The 12,500-nt window shown below is 47.6% G+C and overlaps 1 protein-coding gene and 1 pseudogene across 1 annotated transcript in view; both read right to left on the reverse strand.

Annotated features, from left to right (window-relative positions):
- The window catches only part of otogl (otogelin-like), a 39,123-nt gene extending 27,241 nt beyond the window's left edge, over nt 1-11,882 (reverse strand). The window contains 25 exon segments of the mRNA XM_030366154.1: nt 1-20; nt 704-836; nt 839-918; nt 2,116-2,240; nt 2,327-2,409; nt 2,412-2,506; nt 2,640-2,672; nt 2,675-2,762; nt 3,043-3,188; nt 3,507-3,583; nt 3,942-4,050; nt 4,282-4,407; nt 5,137-5,170; nt 5,172-5,244; nt 5,493-5,599; nt 5,725-5,849; nt 6,574-6,682; nt 6,684-6,780; nt 7,281-7,402; nt 7,760-7,914; nt 9,421-9,513; nt 10,097-10,175; nt 10,814-10,859; nt 11,342-11,381; nt 11,617-11,882. The exon segment at nt 1-20 is cut by the window's left edge and continues 149 nt beyond it. Coding sequence (XP_030222014.1) covers nt 1-20; nt 704-836; nt 839-918; nt 2,116-2,240; nt 2,327-2,409; nt 2,412-2,506; nt 2,640-2,672; nt 2,675-2,762; nt 3,043-3,188; nt 3,507-3,583; nt 3,942-4,050; nt 4,282-4,407; nt 5,137-5,170; nt 5,172-5,244; nt 5,493-5,599; nt 5,725-5,849; nt 6,574-6,682; nt 6,684-6,780; nt 7,281-7,402; nt 7,760-7,914; nt 9,421-9,513; nt 10,097-10,175; nt 10,814-10,859; nt 11,342-11,381; nt 11,617-11,686 — 2,265 coding nt within the window. The 5' untranslated portion in view covers nt 11,687-11,882.
- Nucleotides 11,883-12,382: 500 nt separating this feature from the next.
- LOC115550384 (synaptotagmin-2-like) overlaps nt 12,383-12,500 on the reverse strand; it is a 5,333-nt pseudogene continuing 5,215 nt past the window's right edge.

Below are 12,500 nucleotides of genomic sequence, written 5' to 3' on the forward strand. Positions count from 1 at the left end.
ACCTCCGAGACACACCACGCCTGGGCACGCACCACACCACACACACACACACACACACACACACACACACACACACACCACACACACACAGACACACACACACACACAAACAGACACACACCACATGCAGACACACACACACACACACACAGGCACACACAAACACACACATACCACCACATGCACACACACACACACACACACACATACATAAAAGCCACATGCACGTGCAACCCACACATACACAAACATACACATACACACATGATGACACCACATTCAGCCACACACACACACACACACAAACATAAAGCCACGTGCACCCGCACACACACAGACTCATACACATGCCGCCAGATTCAACACACACATACACACACACACACACACAACACAACATAAAACCAAATGTAAACACAGCGCAAATGCAAACACACACGTAACGCCACATGTCCACACACACAAACAGGCACACAACGCCACATTCGCGCACACACAAGCACAAACACATCACACAGATAACACCCCATTCACACAGACAGAAACCACACACACACACACACACACACCACACACACACACACACACAGACTCATGGCCATGCCAGCACCGCCACTAACATCAGGGACCCTTTGAGGTCCCTCATTAGCATATATAACACATGCGCATGCATTGGCCTCCGTCAGGTATGGAGGGTCCGTACCGCACTCGGAGACGTGGGTCCTGAAGTCGGCGTGCACGCCGTGCTTGGAGCAGAGGTAGGCGTAGTGGGCCAGCGCCGTGCACAGACCAGCTGTTGCCACCAGCGACAGGCCTTGGTAGCGGCACTTGCTGGTGGTAGGACGTTAGGGCTGACGTAAGCGTGGCACTGGGAGAACACGCTGCCCAGGATCACATCGCACAGCGACGCGTAGAACGCTGCAACACACACGCACACACTCACACATTACAGTGTGAGTTAGAGCACTGTAACACACACATTACAGAGTGAGTCAGAGCACTGTAACACACACATTACAGAGTGAGTAGAGCACTGTAACACACACATTACAGAGGGAGTAGAGCACTGTAACACACACATTACAGAGTGAGTAGAGCACTGTAACACACACATTACAGAGGGAGTAGAGCACTGTAACACACACATTACAGAGGGAGTAGAGCACTGTCAACACACAACCATTACAGAGTGAGTAGAGCACTGTAACACACACATTACAGAGTGAGTAGAGCACTGTAACTCACACATTACAGAGTGAGTAGAGCACTTTAACGCACACATTACAGTGTGAGTAGAGCACTGTAACACACATATTACAGAGTGAGAAGAGCACTGTAACACACACATTACAGAGTGAGTAGAGCATTGTAACACACACACACACGCACATCACAGAGCGAGTAGAACACTGTAACACTCACATTACAGAGTGTGTAGAGCACTTTAACGCACACATTACAGTTGTGAGTAGAGCACTGTAACACACACATTACAGAGTGAGTAGAGCACTGTAACCCACACATTACAGAGTGAGTAGAACACTGTAACACACACACAAACACACACACACACCACACACACACACACACACACACACACACACACACACACACACACACACACACACACACACACACACACACACACACACACACACACACACACACACAACACACACACATTACAGAGTGAATAGAACACTGTTACACACACACACACAAACACACCATGCACGCTTATCAAAAATACTAATTTTAGACTTAAAACACACACAAAAACAGACAGACACATTACTGACATGAATTGAACAGTGCAAAACAAACACACAACCATATTATTGAGATGAGAACACACACGTGCACACAAAAACCTAAACATAAACACAGACACTTCAGAACACACCTTAGGGAAAATACTGCAAAAAGCAAACAAATTACTTAGACTGAGATTTTCAAAAAGTCATGACTATGACTTTCTTTCGGGGTAAAAAAGAATGGAATCCAGATATTTCGAGACCCTCACACCATCAAGGTGAAGCCCTGAACCAAAACGGTTGGCCTCAGCTGTTCTGGGAAATGTACTCGTGTTCAACGGCCAGTAGGAGGAGGACTTACCATTGTGCTGGTTCATCTCACATGGGTCTATGATGGGCTGGTTGACTGGAGCTACGCAGGCAGACGACACCTTCCAGGCGTTAGCATGGAGCTGTGGAGTCCCCTCTATCATGCCTGCTGGAGAGCTACAGCCCCACACACACAGAAACACATGTCACAGATATAGGCAGGCGTTGATGGATAACGTTAAAGAAAGAAAGGCTGTCCTCACAGAAAGTCGTCTCTGAGGTTTCCGTTGAAGGTTCCACAGAGGCCGAGGGTGGAGCCACGCCATTGGCTGTCCAGTTGGAGATAGATACCCGCCCGCCGTGGCCGTCATACTGCAGGCGGAGGCCGATGCCTGCCTTCAGCAGCGTGAACACGGGGGTCAGCCTCGTCACCTCCACAGAGTCTGTTGGGGACACACAAGACACATGCATTCCAACAAGAGAACAGATCCCAACGTCATGTTATTGGATCGAGATGTTTTTGTGTAGGCTGGGGACTTTGTGGGGAAGTTTTGGGTACACGAGTGTGAAACTTGCCGTCTCTAAAGGGCAGAACAGGTGCTGGGTTGACCCGATGAGCACCTCCCCCTCTCTGGTCAAGGTCACCTGACGGCTCACGTCCTCGTCCAACACCACGGTTACAGATTGGACACACGCCTTCTGCCTCGCCACACAAAGGTCACCTCCAGGTCACCAGTTACCCCGGGAGAATACTGCAGTGTGTGTGTGTGTGTGTTTGTGCGTCTGTGTGTTTACGTACATGCGTTTTTGCATGCATTCGTGTGTGTGTGTGCATGTTTATGAGTTGGTTTATGTATGTATGCGTGTGCGTCTTTGTGCCAGTGTGTGTGTGTGTGTGTGTGTGTGTGTGTGTGTGTGTGTGTGTGTGTGTGTGTGTGTGTGTGTGTGTGTGTGTTTGTGTGCGCGTGCGGCCACTGACCTCGGCGCAGGTGGCGTACTGCAGCGTGACGGTGAAGCGGCTGCTGCGGTGGCTCTTGGCCAGGACGTACTGACACACCCCCGGCTGGAGGAACATCCGGCCGTCGAACGTCGTCACAAACACGTCCCCCGCCACCGAGCACTCAGCTGGGAGACACACACACACGCACACAGAGACACACACGGACACAGAGAGACATAGACACAGAGAGACACACAGACACCCAGACGCACAGAGACACAGAGACAGAGACACACAAAGACACACACTCAAAGACACAGACACACAGAGACGCAGACAAAAAAGAGACAGAAACACATACACAGACACACCGACAAACAGAGACACAGACACACACAGACACAGAGAGAGAGAGAGAGAGAGAGAGGGAGAGAGTGTTGACTCCGTGTGCCCCTGCGTACTCTGGGGTCTGGGATGGAGTTGAGTGACTGATGGGAGCTCACCTGTACAGTTGTTGTCAGTGCAGTTCCACACCCCCCCCATGCACCACACTGCAACAGGAGCATACGGCCGGTTAACGCTATACCTACACACCTGTGCCTTTAGTTATCTGTTAGGAACCTGCATGATAATATGACAAAAACGTGTCTGTGCGTGTTTGCGTTTGTCTATGTGTGTGTGTGCGTGTGTGTGTGCGTATGTGTGTGTTCGTGTTTGTGTGTGTGCATCTATGTGTCTGTGTGTTCGTGTCTGTGTGTGTGTCTGTCTATGCGTGTGTGTGTATATATGTGTGTGTCTGTGTTTGTGCCTGTGTGTGTGTGTCTGTGTCTGTGTGTGGTCTGTGTTGTGTGTGTGTGTGTGTGTGTGTGTGTTGTGTGTGTGTGTGTGTGTGTATGTGTGTGTCTGTGTGTGTGTGTGTGTCCTGTGTGTGAGCTCACCAGACGCTACAGCCCTGCTCCAGCACGTGTCCCTGTGTGTAGGACGTCCCGTGGTAGACACAGGGACACTGAGCCACGGCGATGCACGTGCCGTTCTGCAGAATCAGGCCTTCAGGGAGAAGATGTGGCGGAAAGACAAAGTGATAGGTAGATACAAATAAACATCAAATGTTATCATTATTATTCATATGAATGGATAACCGATTCACCATGGCAAGCAGACAAAGAAAAGAATAAGAATGCAAAGATATGAAAATGTTGAAAATTTGTTAGTGATCAGCTGGAGTAATCCAACGGTGGAAGGAGGATGCTTAATGGGATGAAGGTTTCCTCTGAGTACCATCAGGACAGTAGCAGCCGTCCAGACAGTGCAGGTTGGTCCCCAGGCACTCCTTCTCAAAAGTACACGTTGGTGGGCAGCAGCTGATGCAGTCCCTGTGGACGAAGCTCTCCTCACAGCCGTCATCTGAAGACAAGGACAAACACTTACTTTCAAACTCACACATAGCTCACTGATCAATGTCTACAATGTTCTTCTCTTATGTAAGGTATGATTGTTCAGTAAAGAGACTCAGTATTTTAACACAAGATTAGAACACGAAAAGGAACATAGTATCTCTATCAATAGCTATTACCTTATAATATACATTGAAAATTCTACAATTTAAATACACACTTAAGAATCTCCCATCTGATCGTGATAAGTGTGTTAGTATAATTGTGGACTATTGTATTATTTGAAGACCTCAAATAAAGTGCCTTGGATCAGGCAAAAAAGGGTCTGCATTTTCCTGACTCATCTCACTCTTACACTTAATATATGTATAATGTAGTTTAGAATGATGTTCTATGTATTATCTATTATCTATCATAGATAATTGTGGAGTGTGTGTGGATGATGGCTGGTACAAGCAGCCTCACCTGGCCCGGGTCACTCTGATTTAACTCTTGGGCTGGGTGAGGCTGCATACCTGTTAGGCATTGTGGTCGATATGTGTGTGGATATATTACTTATCTATTAAGTAATAGAGGCCTATCTATTATTCATCTAAAAACTATCTCTCTGATGTGACTGCTTGTTAAATGTCAAACTATATCAAATGAAGTGACCAGCGCTGAGGCCGTTGTCAGCTGTCCAGGGCCTACATAGCTTGGTATCAGATAGCTGCTGGTGGGTTCGGTGTGGGCTACTGACTGCAGGAAGGAAAGCTGTCCCTCCACTCTCGGACCCGGGTAGCCCACATGAGAGCACGCTCGCGTGTACTCCACCAAGGTCCGGCAAAATATTTCCTCATCATCAGATCTGAAATGAAGAGGAACGTTTCAGCTTCACCAATACTAGGCTGTGCAGAGAGGGTGCTTTTGTGTTTTCGATTCCAACTGAAGCCATATTTGGTAAGCCTTGAGTTGGAAAAATATGGTTGGGTTGTAGCTTCTTCCTCCTCAAATTGTATAAAGTTTAATGTTCAATGAGATTCGATCTTCAATCAACATCAAAGCAGGGGACACGTTTTACAAAAACATTAGTTGATGACAAAATGAATGACTCACACACAGAGGTCCGAGACACAGCTCGCTACGAAGGGGTTGGGGTCGATGTTCTCGTGACAAGACAGAAATGGAAAGAAGAGGAGAGCACTGCACTTCTCTATGGCGTCCTGTTGGACGACCACATAGACAGCAAGAGCTAGCTTCACAACAGGTACAAACACACACTAGTTAGGCAAAAAAAGGCCTGTTTGTGTAGAGTTAACAGTGTTAAATATTGCTATGTTTATTTTACATCCATGTCAGACTCCGACTGGCAGGGCCCGTTGAAGTCCAGCTCCACCGAGGGACAGGAGGCCTCGTGAGGCAGGTCCACCGCCCAGCTGTTACCAAACACCACCGGCTCCTCTGTCCTCGTGCCTAAAACACACACACAACCACCACACACACACACACACACACACACACACACACACACACACACACACACACACACACCACACACACACCACACACACACACACACACACACACACACACACACACACAGGTAAACAAAATGCAATTACCAATGGAGAGTTAGATCTCTCTCTCTCTCTCTCTCTCTCCTCTCTCTCTCTCTCCTCTCTCTCTCTCTCTCTCCTCTCTCTCTCTCCTCTCTCTCTCTCTCTCTCTCTCTCTCTCTCTCTCATATCTGAGATCATCCATACTCCTTTAGCTAGCACTCCCTTGGACTGGGGTTCAAGTTACCAGTCAGTCTGGGGGAGGAATCCCTGCTCCTCCTTACAAAGCCTGAATCAGCCCTGTCCTGTGTGCTCTGCCCCGGACCCTCCCAGGCCCATCGCTGGTACAATTAGCCCGCTGCCGTGTTGAGAGTTCAAGACTATTAATTGCTTTGAATAGCTGCTGAGTGTATAAAGAGATTTAAGATTATCAATTGTTCCATTTCCTACACAAGAATAAGGCAGTCAAATAGGGAGGAGTAGAGAAGAGAAGAGAGAGAGAGGGAGAGAGACACAGAGAGAGAGAGAGAGAGAGAGATGAGAGAGAAGAGAGAGAGAGAGAGAGAGAGATGAGAGAGAGAGAGAGAGAGAGAGAGAGAGACAGAGTAGACCACAATGGGGTCGATTCGGGGCGGCCTTACCGTGGGCAGTGGTGAGGTCATCTCTGGCCACATGGTTGAAGTTCCCACACAGGCCACAGGGGGCGCCCTGGTGCTCCTCACTCATCTTCAGGTAGACCCCAGACCCCCCCGTCCCAGGCCAAGGAGAAGCCGAACACACTCTTCACCAGCAGGTAGTCGGCCAGACGCTCGATGAACACTCCGCCTATGGTCTGAGGCAGGCTCAACCTATGTTACACACACACACACACACACACACACACACACACACACAACACACACACACACACACACACACACACACACACACACACACACACACACATACACACACACACACACGCACACACACACACACACACTCAAACACTCATGCACATTCACCCACATGCACACACACAGGCATGCACGTATGCTCTCACGTACGGGCACGCACACACCCACACGCATGAAGGCAGATGGGCAGACAGGCAGGCACACACAGACGCACAAATGCACACGCCGGTGCACGTGTACACGCAGAAACACACACACACACACACAAAGGAATGATGTAAGTTAATATGTTTTCTGTTTCTCTTGAATGTACGAATTCCTCATCCGGAATGACATGCTCTAAACTATTTTTAGAGGTCATTAATAGCCTTTCTTGTTATCTAGCCAAACTCACACACACACACACACACACACACACACACACACACACACACACACACACACACACACACCTTCGGCCTCCCTGGTGGACCTGATATCCTGAGATGTGGATCTCTTCCTCGTTGGGGAAGAAAAGGCTGAGGGCACGTGGGCACGAGTACACACTGCCCTCGCACACTCGGCTGTTGTGCACCTGTGGACAGGGGGGGGGGGGGGGCAAGGGAGGGGGGGGGGGGTGGCAAGGGCACTGAAATTAATGAATTGAAGCTACGAAATAGCTGTGGCCCATCTGTTGAGGCACACTGGGCCCCGGAGCCAGAAGAACACTGGCCCGTGTGTTTTAATGGAATTAAAACATTGTTTTAATTCCATGTAAAAAAAAAGGAGTTGATTAAGATAACTCTTTAAATACTCTTTTTATATATTAAATAGTACTCTTTTCCCCCCCAAGTCTGAAAAGTGCTGATGATCACGACAAGGCCAATGCACAAACCCATCCCAAACCATGTTTAGTATTTATGGCCTGGTTCCCGTGTCCCACGCCCCCTACCCAGACGGTGTACTGCGGCACGGCCGAGTGGCAGTCCTGGGCCAGGATGTAGGAGCAGGTCCCGGGGAAGTAGAAGTAGATTCCGTCAAAGGTTTCATAGTGGTGCTGGCCCCAGGAGCGGCAGATCCCATCTCTGTCTCGGCCAAGGTTGGGTACTGAGGAGATGGGCACTGATTAGCACTGGGGAGGTGAGAGTGCGATGCTCATGCATCAGACATATTTTGTGCACTGCCTATGTCAGACAATTCTTTAAAAAGAATGTTGCACACATACAATGTGGGTATAGGTCACAAAACACCTGCCAGATGCATTAAAAATAACTTACTTTGTATGTCCATTGTATGTGGTTTATAAGTCTTAATACTTCTAGTCTTAGTTTAACTCAATGGTTATCTTTCTTCCAAATGCCGGACTCCTTTACATCTAAATTTAGTGGCTTTTATCTGACGTAAAACTTGAATTCGATTTACAATTGACCAGTTAGGCTGATGACAATCCGATCTTACACAACTGTTCTAAAACGTTCTTAATCACATGTTTTAAGGATACGTCTATTAAAGTTACTTATCCTTAAAGCTGTTTTAGTAGAGTTTACATCTCAGTTTACATCTAGAATGTCTATGTTGGCTCCTTGAAACTAAACTAAAAACGAAAACCTTAATCGGATTATCCTTTGAATACATAGGTTTGTGTGTGTGTGTGTGTGTGTGTGCGCATTTGAGTGTATGTGTGTGTGTGTGTGGGGGTCTGAGCACCGACACACAAACTCATACAAAAATTCTATGCAGTTTTTTTTTTTATCGGCACAGAGATGGAGAGATCAAAACCAGTTCCATTATTCTGGCTCAGAGTTTGCAGGTAATTAATGCTTGTTGAATGATGTGATGGACTTGATTTTCTTGATCTCTACAACATGTGTGCATATAGAAACCAATGTACACATGCAGACACACACAAGTAGACACACACACACACACACACACACAAAAACACACTCACAAATCCATACACACGCATCCACACACATACATTCCAGTAAAACGACATGCCTTTTTAGAAGCTTAGTTTAGTAAGTGTACCCACGCTAACCAACTGATCGGTTAGAATGAGGTGCACATCAACCAATCAGAGGCTCAGAAAAAAAAGTGTCTCTTTGAAGTCTCCAACATCAGAGACATGGAAACAAGGAGTACTGCTTGAAGTAATCAGAGCTTCAGGAAAGGTGGGAGAGAAAAACGAAGAAAGAAAGAAAGAACAAAGGATAGAAGGAAAAGAAAGACAGAAAGAAATAAAGAAAAAAGGAAGGGCTATTGAAAAATAATTATTGTTGCGTCTTATATATTTGTGTTTATGTACATATATGTGTATGTGTATATATTTTATATATGTATATATGTATATGTTATTTCTTTGTTACCAAGTGTGTGTGTGTGTGTGTGTGTGTGTGTGTGTGTGTGTGTGTGTGTGTGTGTGTGTGTGTGTGGGTGTGTGTTTGTGTGCGTCTTTGTGCCAGTGTTTGTGTGTGTGTGTGTGTGTGTATGTGTGTGTGTGTGTGTGTGTGTGTGTGTGTGTGTGTGTGTGTAACCATCGGGTGTTTGTGTGTGTGCGTGCGTTTGTGTTTGTGTGTGTGTGTGTGTGTGTGTAGTGTCTGTATAACTCACTCATCTGGCAGCGGTCTCCCACTGCCTGGAACTGGGCACAGTCACACACTCCTCCATCCAGACACCAGCCTCCGTTGAGACAGCCGCAGTACTCTGGGACGGACGCACACACTTAGTTACCACTTCTATACCCGTACGCAACAATGCAACGTACCACAAGGCTAGAATGTAGCATTCCACGTGAGACACCACAGATGGTAGCATTCCACCACTTAATCATGTACCACAGTGTGTATAAACACATGATGCCACAGTGGTATTAACTCATTATGTGGAAGTGTCAGTGTGTATTAACCACAGTGCAATACACTCCTAGTGTGTATGTACAGTAGTGCGTCAATACTACAGTGAAGGTGACGCACTGTGTGTATGTACCGGTGTGGAAACACTGCATACAATGTGATAGCATAGTGTGGATATACCGCATTACCGCAGTGTGTCAATACTGTATATAGAGTAATATCAAGGCTATACCACAGTGTGTATATACCACAGTTTGTAAATACTGTATACAGTGTAACATCAAGGCTACACCAGTGTGTATGTAGCACAGTGTAATATTCTCATTGTGTGTATATAACATAGTATGTACAGTATATACCAGTGTTACATTCTAGTATATAACTGCGGAGGTGCGGGCTGTATGGAGACATGTCGGTGGGTCTGTGAGGGCTACCTGAAGAGGCGTCCCGGGCTGTGTAGTTGTGTAGCGCGCTGCGAGGGAGAGCCTCCTCAGCCAGAAGCGATCTGAACTTCTGGACACAAAATAACAAACAAAAAAAGATTACAACATGAAAAAAGATCCTCACAAAAAAAGAACCTTGCGGGTAAAAGGCAACATAGCGGCATCGCGGGCCGACGCCCGGTGAGGAAGGTAACCGCCTGTGACCGGGGAACAGTGAGCCACCGGGGGTGACCCGGGTGCATTGAGTCACCCTCGTCCCGGGTACAGTGAGCCACCGGTGACCCGGGTACAGTGAATCAAGGCGACCCGGTTGCAGTGAGCCGCCGGAGTACAGTGAGTCCCGGGTACGGTGAGGCCCGGTCACGGTGAGTCCCGGGTACGGTGAGTCCCGGGTACGGTGAGGCCCGGTCACTGTGAGTCCCGGGTACGGTGAGGCCCGGTCACTGTGAGTCCCGGGTACGGTGAGGCCCGGTCACTGTGAGTCCCGGGTACGGTGAGGCCCGGTCACTGTGAGTCCCGGGTACGGTGAGTCCCGGGTACGGTGAGTCCCGGGTACGGTGAGCCGGTGACCCCGGTGCAGGGGCGAGGACGGTGCGTCAGAGCGCGCTGCCTCGGCGCTCCACAAAGACCGCTTTGTGGCCGGCGAGGGTGTTGTGCGCATGTGGGTGCCCTGACCTCCCTCGGTCCTCTTAGGGGTAGTGTACCCACCTCCTCCCCGAGGAGATCCCGTTTCCTCCGAAGTGCATTAGTCCTCCTGAGCACACACACAAACATGCACATTAGCTGGGAGAACACTCAGAGGGGAGACTTAAGTGCACTTTGCACCACTTCAATTCAAACTCCCCCCACACCCCCGCACCCTCCCTAAACCCGCTCCATCAGTCCACGGAGCTCCCATGCCTCCACACATGCACCACCACTGCTCCATCACAGCATCACAGGCGCGCAATCACCACAAAGAGTTTCCATTAATAAATGACATGAATATCAAGAGAAGAAAAAACGTCTGATATATAAACCATAGACACTTAATCAAGAACAATAAGTGTGTGTGTGTGTGTGTGTGTGTGTGTGTGTGTGTGTGTGTGTGTGTGTGTGTGTGTGTGTGTGTGTGTGTGTGTGTGGTGTGTGTGTGTGTGTGTGTGTGTGTGTGTGTGTGTGTGTGTGTGTGTGTGCGTGTGCGTTTGCATGCGTGTGTGTTCGAAGCATCACTGCAGGGCGGCCTTCGTTCCTTACCTCTGTAGTCGTCCTTCAGTGTCTGAAAGCTGGCTTTGAACTGCTGACATAAAGAGTTTTTTAACCATAGTAAAATTACGAATGTAAACTTTTTGTTTTATAGTTATAGTTATACATGGATTGCTACACTAGGCCTACCTGACGAGTGGTGAAGTTCTTAGTCAATAAAATGTAGGCAAACCTTTCATTTTACATATTTTGGAATCCCGCATTGCCCGCATTAGATGGGTTTAATGATAAAATAGTACTGCTATAACGGTTAGTGACAAACTTACCCACGGAAATCAGGAACTGGCAGATTGAAAACGAGATAAGAAACCGTTTCACAATCCACTTAAAGTTCATCGCAGAGTCCGAACGAAGTCCGCGTTAACGCCGCATCTTACTGGTCCCTGGAGTGAATGAGGCTGATGTTAAGGCCTGTCTCTGCAGAAGTTCTAGCGGTGTGGGATCGCACACACAGACGCACCTGTAACGTAGGCTACTTGACGTTAAGGACAAGACGTGGTGGGCGGATGACGAGGACGTGCACCTGACTGAATGAAAGCTCCGGTGTCGCACCTCTTTCACTCCACCGCCTTCAGCCAGTGAGTAAGGGCCGCATTGAAAGAAGGGGAGAAAAGCACTCACGCACGTCAATAGCTCCAATGTGCCGCCAAGACGTCAATGCACGCTCGAGTTTCTAACTAAAACTTATTAAAACGTCGCGCACCGTCGCTCCAGAAGCAGGGCAGATTCCAAACTAGTACTTTAGAGCGCTGTTGTATGAAAACAAAACTCTTAAGCACGCATTGGGTTCGTTTCTTAGGTCTTGATTTATATCCAGACAATTTACCTAATAAGAATGTGCCAATTCTTTATTATTTAAGCTATATAGGCCATCTTATTTGCCTACTTCAATCATGGAGCCTTAGACATATATTAAAGAAGATAGATCAATGAGTTTGTTATTTGGTTCTTGATAACCACTATCTCATTAGGGATTTGATATTCCGATGAGGAGGAAAAAAAGACACACACACAAACACACACACAAAACAGTTGTATCAAAATGTTTAACAGCATTAAAAGTTACACAAATGTACACATTCCTTCAGGGACTTCAGGGATATGGCAAGGAGAGAGTAGAGAGGATAATAGACTGCAGGTCAGCACAGCG

Source organism: Gadus morhua, chromosome 9 (genome assembly GCF_902167405.1).
Source record: "Gadus morhua chromosome 9, gadMor3.0, whole genome shotgun sequence".
Classification (NCBI taxonomy): Eukaryota; Metazoa; Chordata; class Actinopteri; order Gadiformes; family Gadidae; genus Gadus; species Gadus morhua.